At 37.8% G+C, this 14756-nt stretch overlaps 1 protein-coding gene across 1 annotated transcript in view; it reads left to right on the plus strand.

Moving 5' to 3' along the window:
• Positions 1-14756, plus strand: part of PRELID2 (PRELI domain containing 2) — an 84276-nt gene that overhangs the window by 40773 nt on the left and 28747 nt on the right. The window contains exon 5 of the mRNA XM_081278504.1: positions 2043-2148. Within this exon, the coding sequence (XP_081134630.1) occupies positions 2043-2148 (106 nt within the window). The remainder of the gene's footprint in view (positions 1-2042; positions 2149-14756) is intronic.

Consider the following 14756-nt stretch of genomic DNA (forward strand, 5'->3'; position numbering starts at 1 on the left):
AGGAGTGCTCACCTAACACATATAGGAGCATTGGTTTCCATCCTCAGCACCGCATACAAATACCACATACAAATGTGTCCATCTACAACTAAAATATATTTTTTAAAAAACCCTATGGAAGCTCCCTGTATGAGCTGATTTTTTTCTTGCTGTTTTTGATATTTGTTTCTTTGACAGTTTGATTATACTATGTCTTGGTGTGCATCTCTTTGGATATAAGCTAATTGGAACTTATTAACCTTTTTGAATTTGTATGCCCATTTGCTTTTTCTAATCTGGGAAGTCTTGGCCATTATTTCTTCATATAGCTTCTTTGCCTTTTTCTCATTCATGTCTGTGTCTGAGACTCCCACAATGTAAGTTGATCCACTTGATGATATTTCATATGTCTATTAGGCTGTCCTCATTTTTCTTAATTCTGTTTTCCTTTTGCTTCTGTGACTCAATAATTTCGAATGACCTATCTTCAAGTTTGCTGATTCTTGATCAAGTTGCTATTGAATCCCTCAAATGAATTTTTCAATTTAGTTGTTATATTCTTCAACTCCTGAATTTCTGAGTTTCTCTTTGTTGATATTCTAATTTTGTTAATGTATCAGTTTTCTGATTTCATTTAGTTGTCTCTCTGTGTTCTCTTTTAGCACACTGAGCATTTTAAGATAATAATTTCAAATTCTTTTTCATGTAATTTCTGGATCTGTATTTCTTCAGGGTCAGCTGCTAGAGATTTATTTGGTTCTTATACTGGACCATGTTTCCCTGTTTCATTGTGTGTTTTTCTAATTTTGTTGATATTTAGGCATCTCATCTCTTCCAGTCTTTATGGATTCACTTTGTACCGTAGAAGACTATACAATCAGCCAAGTTAGAGATTTTAAGAATCTTCCAAACATTCTCTGAGGATATGTCTTCCTGGCTTTTGTGTGTATTTCCTCACTTAAAAAGAGACCTGATATTATCCAGAGCCCATAATCCCTTGTTCCTTTTGGTGTCTGTCTGTGGTACTTCAGAGTCTCTAGTGCTGAAACGAGTTGCCACGTTTGCTTTTGTTCGCTGTGGCCACCAGGCATCCAAAGTAGACTGTTGTTCCATTCAGTAACTTAGTCATGTCTTTAGGAAGCACCCTTTAAAGACAGAAAGTAACTCTTCTTTTTCCCTCCTGAGGGAGAAATGAGGGATTAGGAGTTTACTCCTGATTGTGCTATTCTGTGCTAGGTGTGAGGGTACAGTCATGAGTAAATGCAAAAAAATTTCTTATCTGCTTTGATGTGGCTTTTCTTGGCTTTTCACTCACTTGGGGTGCCGCCAACTCTTAATTGGTTTCTGGAGTTCTTACACAGTGAATTTGGTTTATATGTTGTTGTTAAATCAAAGTCTTCATGGTGGTATGAGGGCTTGGGGCTTCCTATTCAGCCATCTTACTTATATCACTCTTAAAGGGAATCCAAATCTGTTTTGTGAGATGGAGATAATTAATATTGTAGAGCTTTGATAATTAGCATTTGTAGAGATGGAAGCACATCTGTTCTCTCCCCCACCTTTCCAGTCAAGGATTAAAGAAGTCATTCCAGACTTCTGATTTTGTAATCTAGTGTCTGTCTCTCTTTAGTAATAGTGGTTAACATTTAGTAAGTGCTGATTATGTGTCAGTCGTTTTTCATATTCCTATTATATGTAATAACTCACTTGTTATAATAGTTTAAAAGGAAGATAGTATGATTTCTCCCATTTTACAGGTAAGAAAACCGAGTGGCAGAGAATCTATATAATTTATGTAAGGTCATACAGCTGATGATTATCTTAGACTCAGTTTTCAAAAGGCATTAAATGGATATTTTACAGCATTAAGTTAATATTTTTAAAATTAGAATGGTGTTGTTTATATTAGTCAACTTTAAGCAAAATCATTTGTTGCAACAGGCAATTATTCAATTATTATGGATATTATTTTGTGTTGATTGTAAGTGGTAATTACACTGCTGAAAATATCTATAATTTACATATCCAAATGTAGAATGACATCAAAGTTGTATTTTTTGCAGGACAGAATTCATTCAGAGAGGCAGGATTTCAATCACAGGGGCTGGATTTCTCAACTGTATTTTGGAAACTTTTGCTGGCACATTCTTAAGACAGGGGGCACAGAAGGTAAGCTTGTTTCTACTTTGAACCAACATTATTTTAAAAAACCACAGGGATTCCAATAGGGCATTGAAAATGATTTAACAAGAAAAATTGTCATGAACAGACATAATTAGAAAAAATACAGTTAATAAACAAATGTATCCTGAAATAATTTCTCTCAATAATCTCAATTAATTAATTAAAATAAATCTAAATCAAAGTAAAACTAAAGTACAACTATTAAACTAAAAATACGCTGAAGTCTTCTTGTGCTAATATAGAGAATACTTTAGTCTAATTAAGAACAATATCATAATGAATAAATATATTTATAACAAATACATAATAACCACATTATAATAATTAATATTTATTAAGTGCTTACTATGTACTACTGATTACTGGATGAATTTTTATTTATTATCTCACTTAATCCATATAAATCTTTAAAGTGGCTGTTACTGTCCTTATATTATGGATGAGGAAAATAGACCTGGAACTCCCAAGTGTCCATTCTTATAGAGTTCAGGCTCTGATTTGAGGGAGCTTAGGCTTCCATGAAGGTGATTTAGAAACCCCTTTATGGTTCTAAGGTCCCGTCTGCCCTGTTTAAAGTGGACTCATTCTGTTTTTAATCTGTCTGACATGGCAGTACACCTGACTTTTATGTATCCCATTTTCTTGCCCTTGGAGCACTGTTTTAAAAATTTCTTTAGAAGAAAGTCCATTTTTTTCATGTGTCCTCATATGCCTATTGCAGTGTTGATTATAGAGAAAGTACTCAGAAGTGTTTTATTATTGTTGTTATTCATTGTGATGTAATTATTCCCATTATTTCCAGAATTTGCTCAGAATATAATGCATGTTACCTCATTTTCTTGTTGTATGGGATAAAGTTAATGGATGGTCTAAGGAAATATTGTAATTCCTGGTTAATGGACTCTTGCTTTTCATTTTTGGGGGAGGGGGTGTTTGATAAGTGTGATGAATCAGTAGTTGGTACTGTTCCATACACCATAGTCATCATATTGAGGTTGGTGTGTTCTTGGCTCAGTTGAGGTGGTTTCTGACACATATCCTGACTTGTCTAGATGACTTAATCCTGGGCTTGAAAGGAGTACTTAATTTCTAGAAGGTCTGATTTCACCTTTAATCACTAAGACATTATTGCTAGGTTTTCTGATGTGTCACAACGTATGCATTTGTAAAACTCCCCATGTTCTAAAAAATTGCATTCTAAGTATGATGGGGGTGATGAGAAAAATAATTTTATTATCATGTCCCTGACTAAATGGGCTTCTTATGCATCCTTTAAATCTTGTGTTATAACAACAACATAATAATAATTAAATACTTTTTTTGTAATACAGGTTTATTAGAAGAATTTAATTTGGGGGGAGGGATAACATTTAGCTGAATTAATGTTCAAAATTAACGTTTGATGATAGTGTTCCCTGTCATCAAATTGGCTGCAGTTGTTCATTTGTAAAAACCATTTTTGTCCTGTGAGCCATGTAGAAACAAGTATTGGGGTGGATTTGGCCTTGGGGCTGTGGTTTGCCAACCCTTGCTTTAAATAAGTGAACATTGTTCAATTAATCCAAGTGGGTCTGTATTTGATCTGCTAATCAATCTGAACCCATTAATGACTTTTAATCATACAGAGATTGTGTACATTTTGATCCTGTGATGTGCAAAAAGTGAACATTTTGATTCTTATTTTACTAATGACAAACGACTTAAAGAGATAAACATATCCATTATATGGGTAACTGCTTGCCCACCTTCATGATCAACATAACTGCTTGACTCTTCCGTGTTCCTGTCGTTTGGTTCCTGCTGCTCTCCTGGCTGCACAGTGGGATGTGGGCCTCCACAGTTCAGGTATACATGCTACATAGGGTTCTGGCCAACAAAAAGACTGTCTGCTGATGTCTTTTCTTTCTAAAATTTGTAGAAGAGACCCTTGCTGGCTTTGTTATAGGTCCAGAGCCACCAAGAGGATGAGGGATAGGTTTTGTAAATACATGCCATCCTCTACCCTGACCCTGTGGATCAGGGTTGGGGGGGTTGTTTCTCAGAGAAAGGGCTGGTGGGAAGGGCAGATATTCCCAAAGTTTTCTGGTGTGTTATCACAGGAGAGTCTTTGTTCCTTGATGGTAGAGAGGGGGTTTTGTTTATTTCTTTTTTTTAAAAATTGAATCTTCATAAATTTAGATTATTAATTGTGGTAAAGAATACATAAAAAGTTTTATCATCTTATCCATTTTTAAGTGTATATATTCATATTGTTGTGTAACAGATCTCCATAATATTTAAACCTTGGAAACCTGAAGCTGTAAACCCATTATCAGTTCCCTTCCAACCAAGCCCCAGTTAACTATTATTTTGCTTTCTGCTTCTATGATTTTGACTGCTTTAGATACCTCATATAAGTGGAATCATATAGTATTTGACTTATTTCACTTACTATCCTCAGGTTTATCTATATTGCAGCATGTGAGATTTCCTTCTCTTTTTGGACTATGCAATAGTCATATATCTATATTTATATCTATCTGTCTCTATATATGTGTATATATGTGTCTATTTATACACACGCACACACACCATATTGAGTTTATCCATTCATCCATCGATGGACATGTGGATTGCTTTTGCCAGCTGGATATTGTGAAAAGGGCTGCTGTGGGCACGGGTGTACAAATATCTGAGATCTTCCTTTTTGATATATACCTATAGTGAGATTACTGGATGGTTTTTAACTTTTTGAGGAACCTCCACACTGTTCTTCTTATGGTTTTATTTAATCTTAATACTGATTCCTCTCCAACCTGTAGTACCTTGGACAGTGTTCAGGGTATTTATGTGAAAATAAATAGAAAGGAAATAGAATGCATAGTGATGTCAGTTGCTGATGCAGTTTGTGCTAAATTAATATTCAGTTAATACTGGAAAAAAAAACAAGGTATTTAATTTTTAAAAAGTGATGAACCCAAGTGATTCCTCTTTATTTGCACTTTTTAATTATGCTTAGAAGTAAGAATACATTTTTTTCCTTCTAGTTTTACCCTTTCTGACTTTACTTTTTCTTTCTGAAGAGGCCAAGTTTAATTAGCTTTGCAGTTTTAGGAGCCACTCATGCTTAAGTGTCTTTTGCTTTTTATCCAAGTGATGTTTTCCAGTGTCATCCTGACTTCCTGATAAACCTTCATGGCTGATCCTGCATAAATGGGTTCTGCAGAAGTTCCTGTGAGAGCATTTTATTTTCACTTTTAGGCTCTATCCCTGAGGCTGTTCAGTAGTGGTAAAGGTGGGATCTGATATCTGTTTTTTTTTTATTCCAATAAAAACAAAACTAGATACTCACAAACTTTATATCTCTGTGTTTGTAAATTAGACTCTGGCTCCTGATGTGGCTCCCCAGTCTGAGGTCACTGTGTTTCTGTGCCTCTGGGTACTTGTGCAGTTGCTTTTTTCTTTCTCTTCACTACTGAGGCAGCTTGTAATTTGGGGGCCTTTCTGATACATGGTGACTTTTTTTTTTTTTTGGTACAAAATGTGTTCTTTTTATTAAGAATTAAAAAAAACATAATCACATTCTTCTTTGTCATTATTTCTTTTTAAACTTGGGCAAATGTGTATGATGGATACAACTAGATTTTAAATCTGGAAAGCACCTTTTGGGTGTCAGTTGTGTGACAGGCATTGGGTGGAATACTGGAGACACACGTAGGAATAAGATATATTCACAAGATAGAGACTGCCGTCTGCAGCTTTGATTCTGGGCCATCTAGCTCAGGGTGGAAAGAGTGACAGGTGAATCAACATCTACGGATGCTGAGAAGTTACTGACCCCTGCGTGGTGTTCAGTGTTCAGAACTATGATCAGTGCTGAGGACAATATCAAAGTGACAGCTAGTTTTTATGAAGGTTTATTAGATGCCATCATTGTGCTTAGCATACGTAGCCTTTTCTGAACAACTCAATGAGATAAAAATGTTATTCTCATTTTATGTATAGGAAAACTGAGGTCCCAAGTGGCAAAGCAGTTTTCTCAAGTTTTTAGAACTAGAAACTGGTGAACCTGGACTTTGAGCCAAAGTCTGTCTGACTCCAGAGTGTGCTCTTGATCACTGTATCATGCTGTCCCCTCCATCTTCTCTCCACTTAAACTATGTAGGGCAGGGTGTGTGTGATTGATGTACCCAGAGTGAGGTGACAAGGTGTGTATGGTAAGGATGAAAGAATGCAAGAATAAGGAACTCCGTAACAAGGAAGAACTCAGAACAGGCCAGAGGAATGGGGCCCATGCTACTAGAAAGGGCCTTTGAATAGTCAGTGAATATGTTCCCTTCTGTTCAGAGATCTCAGCCTCATTGTCCACACTGTAGCTGTCCTAAATCCCAGAGTGCCATGGAGGTTGAGGGGTGCTTTGTGGCATTTCTATCATTTTTATGTAACAGCATATCCTTTTTTTTCCCTTTTTTTGTACTGGGGATTGAACTCAGGGGCATTCAACCACTGAGCCACATCCCCAGCCCTATTTTGTATTTTATTTAGAGACAGGGTCTCACTGAGTTACCGAGCACCTTGCTTTGGCTGAGGCTGGCTTTGAACTCATGATCCTCCTGCCTCAGCCTCCTGAGCCGCTGGGATTATAAGTGTGCGCCACCACACCCGACTATTTATTTATTTATTGTTTTGGTTTCCCGTGTACCACAGATTTGTTATGCTATTTGCTTTGAAAATATCTCTACATTAAAAAAAGGATACTAAAAATTTGTGTTTTATTGTTGTTAATATAAGTATGATATAAAATTTACCATTTAATCATTTCTTTTGTGTGTGTGTGTTGCCATTTTTTTCCATTCAATCATTTCTAAGTGTATAGTTAAGTGTCAGTGAGTGTTACATATATGCCATGTTTTGTCTGTCTAGTCATCCATTGATGGATGCTTAGGTTGCCTCTGCATTTTGGGTATTGTATATAATACTGTGTGTTACTTAGGTTTTCGTTGCGGTGACCTAATAAGAACAACTTAGAAGAGGGAAAATTTATTTTGGTTCAGGTTTCAGAGATGGTGACCGTGGTGGGCCATATTTACTGCTTTGGTCCCAAGGGGAGGTAGAACATCATACCTGAAGGGTGTGACGGAGGAAAATTACTCAGCTCATGGTGCCTGGGAAGCAGAGGAAAGGGAAGGGGTCTCAGGGAAGATACATCCTTCTAGAGCATGCCAGAGTGATTCAATGAAGGATTCTATGTCTTTCTTGGTTAAATTCATTCCTTTTTTTGTAGCTATTGTAAATGATTTTTACAGATTTCAGTTTTGGGCAGTTGGTTATTAGTGTACAGTAATACTACTGATATTTGTATGTTTTTATACTCTGAAACTTTATTGAATTTGTTTATTAGTGTTAACAGTGTTTGGTAGAGTCTTTAAGAATTTTGTATATAAGATCATGTCATCAGCAAACAGACAGTTTCCCTCTCTCATCCTATTTGAAGGCCTTTGATTTCTTTTTATTGCCTAATTTCCCTGACTAAGCCTTCCAGAATTATGTTGGATGGAAGTGGTGAGAGTGGATCGCCTTTTGTTTTTGATGTAACTATTGGTGTGCATGTCAGTCATGGATTGTACCTTTACTGAGTATCTTTCTCAAGTCTAAACAAAAGAGTGGGTATTAACGTACTAACCTCTTAGCCTTGAGCAGAAGTGGGTGAGCCATGCAACGGGTTCCTCAGTTTAAGAGGCATTCACCCATCCCTCAACTCCGTTTCTCAGCTTTGATTTCATGTTATGCCGGACAGTTCTGACCCATGGTAGCGAACAGAAGGAGGGTTTGTACTGCTGAAAACTTACCAAGGACAAGTATCACATTGGATGCAGAGTACATATTTTGGCATGCTTTGAGGTCAATAGTACGTTCGAAAAAATTTTGGATAAAGGAAACAAAGATCTGAAGGAAAATAGGAATTGGTAGAAGTCTGGGATACATAAAAGGCTTCACATTTATTTTTGCAGCGGAGGAGAATTGGCAGAGCTTTTCTGTGTGAACTGTGGTGAAGCAGAGCTTGAAGGAACCTAGGCCAAGTCAGAACCTCAGGCCTCAGGCATCCAAAAAGAAGGAAGAGATAGTTCACCTATGCTCTCTGGACAGCCATGATCGCCCAACCTTTTTTTTTTTTTTTTTTTTCATTATCACTCTTTATAAAAGCCTTTTAATATATTTTTCCTTCTATTTGCTCCTTTCATTATGAAATTTTAGTACCATAGTCATACTGATTATATATTTACTTACTGATTTATGCACAAAATAATGTTTTTCTCATAAGAATGAATTTTTGCTTCTTTGTGATATTGCTCCTGTTCCAAAAGCGTGCTTTATACCAAAAGAACAGAGCTATCTTTTGGGGTTTTGCCACCACCCCTCCAAGTTAAAGCAAAATAATCACCAGATCTCCCCTCCAAAAACAAAATAAAATTCCAAATAAAAATCAAAAGAACATTTTGGTGAATTCCCACATGGCTAGTTATGAATTTCACACTTTCTGTTTCAGAGGAGGCTCAGGAGTAATATGGGTGATAACAGTCTTGTCATGCAAGTATTCCTTTTTTAGCCTCGTTTGTCTCCATGCCTAGGGACTACTACAGATGCAGTGGAAATCAGAGCTCTCATTACACAATCACATAAACGTGCCTTTTTTTTTTTTAAGTTTGTGAAGTACGTTTCAATGTGTGATAAAATGATTTGTTATTTCAGCCAGTTTCCTAGCAAGGCCCCATTATTAGTTCCATCATTATTCTTGTGTTTAACAGAGAGCTGAGAGAGATTAAATTCAACAGCATATGAAATATTTGTTACTGAAACAATTTGGGCAAGTCAAAAAAATTGAACAGTACTTTGAAGAAAGGTTGACCTAGACATGCTACAGCTAGAGCCCAAGCATATCTGCTACTTCCTTGGGCTTGACAATAATCTATTTTTATAGTAGAACATAATTCCCTGGAATTGAATAAAAATGTGGAATACTATATATGTAGTCCAAACGAGATTTTTAAAAAACCTGGTTACTACTTACTTGCATGATTTTTGCAAACTAACTGTATTAGTTATTTATTTTGATATAACACATTAACTCCAACCTTGAAGCTTAGAACAACACCCATTTATTATCTCTCTGCTTCTGGGAGTCAGGAGTCTGGGCACAGCATAGTTGTGTCTATTTCAGGCTCTCACAATCAAGGTCATGGATGAGGCTGCAAATTTATCCGAAGGCTCGGTGGGGAAAATTCAATTTCAGAGTCATCTGGCTGCTGGTAGGATTCAGCTGGCCTGTACAGCATCACATATCTTGGAAGGGAGTCAGTGAGAGGGCAAAAGAGTGCTGGCAAGGTAACATACTTACGGAAGAGATAGCTCTTTAATTTTTCTGTATTCTGTTCATTAGAAGAAAGTCACAAATGCAGCCCACCCTAAAGGGAAGAGTACAGGAGGACATAAATACCAGGAAGGGGGGGGGTACTGGGAACCATGTTGGAAGCTGAGCTGAGCCAATGTGTATCCCATGGTGTATGCACAACTATTGAATTCTGAGAAGTGGGATAATTAGAGGTTGGTGATGGCCAACTATATACCCCAGACCTCGCTACCAGTTTATAAAACATTTATGCAATACAACCAGGCATGTATTAATAATTCATTTACAAGTAGGCATAAACTCATTGACTTGTTCTATAAATTGAATTAAGTCTCCATCCTCTTGGGTTCTCTCACCATGAATTGCATGAATAGTTCACTAAAGGTGAAGCAGACAGTATTCCAAAGCCAGGATACAGCTGGGTTACAGATAGTGTCAGCCAGTCAGCATCTGCTGAACCAGGCTGGCCAGGGGACTGTTCAGACCTGAACTTGGGGTGCTTTCCCTCCAATTGGAGGGTGAAGGGCTTGCTTGGTAGAGACACCTTGATCATGCAAAGGATGGGCACATTTCTAGAATTTTGAGATTATCCTCATGTCTTAAGTCTCATTCATTGTATTAATGAGAATCCATTTTTTTAAATATAATTCTTTCTTAGTTGTAATTGGCTGCAATACCTTTATTTAGTTTATTTTTATGTGATGCTGAGGATCGAACCCAGCGCCTGGCACATGCTGGGCAAGTGATCTACTGCTGAGCCACAACCCCAGCCCCAATGAGAATCCATTTTTAATATCCATTATGCTGATTAATAAGCTACTAATTTCACCAGTGAAAATTTACAATTTTTAGCATTCCTTCTGTTAATTATCACAGGCTCTAATGTCTTTCAAGGATAAATATAACTGAAATATCTGGTGAATGAGGTCATTGATAAGAACATCAAGGCAACTCCTGGAGTGGGAAGCCCACCTGCACTGCACCTGGTATATTATATTTCTTGAACTAACATACATACCCCATAGAGCTATTTGGTATGCGCTGAAATATTTTAAAGCAAATTATAGATATCCCAACAACCGCACACCAAATATCAATTCCTAAACTAAAAGCAAAGTATATTGTGCCTTGCAAAAGATGATTCAGTGTGAAACAGGTTTTGGTCTTGTGTTTAACACAGAGATTGTTGTTTTGTTTTTGTGTACTGGGTTGAATCCAGGGCCTCATACTTGCTGGTCAAGTTGCTCTACCACTGAGCTACGCCCTAGTGCTTAAGATAGAGATAGAATGTAGAGCTTTAGAGAAGGGTTTCTTCATACCTGGTCTGGTTTTCTCAGTATCCCAGTGTCACACTTCACCTCTCATATCCTCAGCTTTTCTCTCTGTAAACCATGGCTCTATATCATGGGGTTTTAAAAATATTAAGTAAGATTACATTTTTGGTGTCATTCCTTGAAAACTGACTTTTCATAGCTGTGTAGTATTCCATGGGCATAATAACTCTTAGTTTTGTTTTCTGTTTTCACTATTATAAATAATATTGGGTGAGATCCTATTTGAAGGCCTTTGATGTACTTGCATACATTTCTCATTGCTTCTTGGATTAAGGCTTTTAATGCATTTTGCCAAATTTCCTTCCAAAAGAAGTCTACCAGTGTAGTCTACACCTGGTTGGCACTGTGGGCCATCATTTTCTTGCTATATGACATGAATGAATGACTTAACCTCCTAGAACTTGCATATGTGAATAGGAAAGTAGGGTACCTTATTTTCGCCTCATAGAATTATGAAGAAGCAGCAGAACTGTTAGCTCCTGTCTTTTGAGTATCCACTCTGGAGATGATTGAAAGTGGATGATTCTGCCGTTCACTTGTGGTTGGACCTCAGTTCCACTCCTACCTTTTTCTGTTGTGTGACCTGAGCCTGGCTGCTCGGGGACGCTCACTCCGTTCCTAAATGGTGCGTTGAAGTACCACATGCACGAGTAGTCAAAACCCTAAAGAAGAGTGGACGTTTCAAAACTCCGTAATTCTAAGATCTAGGAAAAGAGAAAATAAGACTGTCATTCCACAGAACCAATGGACTTCGCATGTGTGACACGAGGACCGCAGTGTGACCGGGTGCTTCCACTTCCTGCTTGTTCATATGCATTCTTTAAGATTCTTTACATTCCTCGAGCCACTTGAGAGAACTGATGAAATATGTTCTCTCTCTAGTTTCCAGAGGGTTTATTTCCCAGCTCTGAATTTACCTCTGCTGATAATACTTTTTAATCCCACTCTTGAGTGCTCAAATAGATTGATTTACTTGATATTTATTCATTAGATGCCATGAGAATATTACCAAGAATTCTTATTTCTAACAACTTATTTCTGGATCAGTTAAATCATAGTAGCTGCTATTTTCTTACGTATCCCCCCTCCCCATCCTCTCTGCTCATACTGTTGCCTCTGGAGTTTTAGTCCCTTGAAACATAGCTTTTGCAGGGAAAGCATCTTGGAGAAAATGAGTATTCTGTGAGTGATAACCGTTTTTTTTTTTTTTTTTTTTGTTCCTTCCACCGAGTTTAAATCAATGCTTTTACCTTGACTGTGAGGCCTAGGAATCCGAAATCCCTGGATGGCTCATTTGAATTCATCCGGGTTGTAATAGACTTTGCTCAGTGGTAAAGCTTTCGGGAATCCCTTAAATCAGCCGGCTGAAATGCTGGGACGTGTCTTCTGTGAAACTAGTCAAAAGTCTGGGAAGTGAAGCTCTTGCCTGAAATGACAGAAGGTGGTTTCCTGAGCTCCAAGCCCATTGGTGTGATTACTTGTGTGGGTATGGGAGGAAGCGTGTCTCACCCTAGTGTGGTGGGGAGTGCGAGAACCCAGCCGGGAGTCAGGCACCTGGGCTCCTGCCCTGTCTTGGTCACTCTCTAATGGCCAGGTTGCTCATTCTAGTTGTGCTAAGGGCGTCACTGCCATTTCCCCAAAGTCAGATTGGATTAGATAAGTCATTTTTGATTCTGAAGTTGTATGATTTCTTTTATCCTTCCCCCCCTTTCCCCTAATCTCTATATACTAAGATTTTTTTTTTTTTTGGTCTCTTATTCTTTAAGTTGAATAAAAATTCAGTAGTTTAAGCTAAGTAGAAATCCCAAGCACCAGAGCTAATTCATCTAACAGATAGATGGTTAAGGGTTGAAGAAGCAATAAAATATTAAGTAATAAGAATCATATTTTTATAAAATACTGGTTAGCAAAAGGAGTGCTAAGCTTTTGGTAGAGATGTTACAATTTTATGTTGTAATTCTATTCATGTGAGTGTCACTTTGAGATAGCAAAGACTTGTAGGTCTTTGAGATATTGGTGCCCAGTAATAGATATTGGCTTATTTTTAATCCATGCCATCTACAAACACACTGTTCTAGAAACTTTGGGGAAGTCCAGATGGAATAACGATAGTTATTTATTGAGTGTTCACTGGGAGCCAGGCACTGCATGGTTTTATAAATATTAGTCCTCCAAATAGCCCTCTGAAAGAGAGACTGCTCTTAATTCCACTTTTCCAATTTCCAGAATAGGAAGTGGAGGAATGCAAATGTTAAATTACTTGCACAAAGTCTTCACCCAGCAAGACAGTGGCTCTGGGTGGTCTGATCTCTGAGCTCACTCTCTTTCATGCCCAACATGAAGGATAGAATCCTTTCCTCAGAGAGCTTAGGTATGGAGACTGACCAATGCATGGCCCATCTCCACCAGCAGTAGGTGTACTCTGACCTTGAAGGAGACACTTGGACCGAGGAGCGTCCTGTCTTCAGTATACTTACTGTGACCCTTGCTGTCCTGTGCTCCTCTGCTCTCATACCCAACCAGGTAATTAGAGGTTTAGGAGCTGTGTTCTCTCTCTGCTGTTCAGGATGCATTTCTAGCCTGTATATTAGTTTTCTGAGCCTGTTCTCTCATTGTTGTGCTAAATCCAAAGACAGACAAAGACAATGAAAAAAATAGGAATTTGTGGCCACCATAAATCTTCACCTACCTCGTGTAAACCTGAGGCGGCACCAAATTGAAAGCTGGAACACTTCTGACCAGGCTGCATTGAAATTCTGAAACAGAAAAGAAAAGAAAAAAAAAAGATAGGGCTATGTCTGAGCATTGTGTGGTCTAAGTGCATTTGAGATACAAATCTGTCGTGGATCAAAAATATTACTTGTAGGATTGGGCTTGCATTCAGCCAGGCTCTTTGTGCTAAATTAAGGCTCTTAGTCTGATCAAAAAGACTGGGAAAGTGTCATTCAGTCATCTCAGCGCAGGGTAAATACAGAACTCTGGGTAGAGCTACACTGAATTGGAAAGGTAATTTCATTTCTTAATGGCATGTCCAGTGGTTAAACTGCAGTGTATCCTTGAGCCATGCAGCATGCCAATTAAAAGCTCCTTGGGTTTTCTGAGGCATCCAGCCGTTCCTCTTGGTCACCTTGCCTCTCTTTATTTATGGTGATTTCTTTTTTAAAAAAAATTTGTTCTTTTTAGCCATATATGACAAAAGAGTGTATTGTGACCTGTTATATATACATGGAGTATAACTTATTTTAACTAGGATTCCATTCTTGTGGTTGTACATGATGTGGAGTTACACTGATTGTGTATTCATCATTCTACTGTCTTTCTTATTCTCATCCCTCCTCCCTTCCTGTCATTCCCCTTTGTCTAATCCAATGAACTTCTATTCTCCCCCCCACCCCCTTATTGTGTGTTAGCATCCACATATCAGAGAGAACATTTGGGCTTTGGTTTTTTTGGGATTGATTTATTTCATTTGGCATGATATTCTCCAGTTCCATCCATTTACTTGCAAATGCCATAATTTCATTCTTCTTTTTTTGGTTGAGTAATATTACATTGTGTATGTATATATCACATTTACTTTATCCATTTATCTGTTGAAGGGCATGCAGGCTGGTTCTGTAGCTTTGTTATTGTGAATTGAGCTGCTATAAACATAGATGTGGCTGTGTCACTGTAGTATGCTGATTTTAAGTCCTTTGGGTGTATGCCTAGGAGTGGGATAGTGATTCCATTCCAGGCTTTCTGAGGAATCTCCATACTACTTTCCGGAGTGGTTGCACCAATTTGCAGTCTCGTTAGCAATCCAAGAGTGTGCCTTTTCCCCATATCCCCACCAACATTTACTGTTGCTTGTATTCTTGATAATTGTCTAG

This window comes from Spermophilus citellus (genome assembly GCF_964194105.1).
Source record: "Spermophilus citellus genome assembly, chromosome: 1".
Classification (NCBI taxonomy): Eukaryota; Metazoa; Chordata; class Mammalia; order Rodentia; family Sciuridae; genus Spermophilus; species Spermophilus citellus.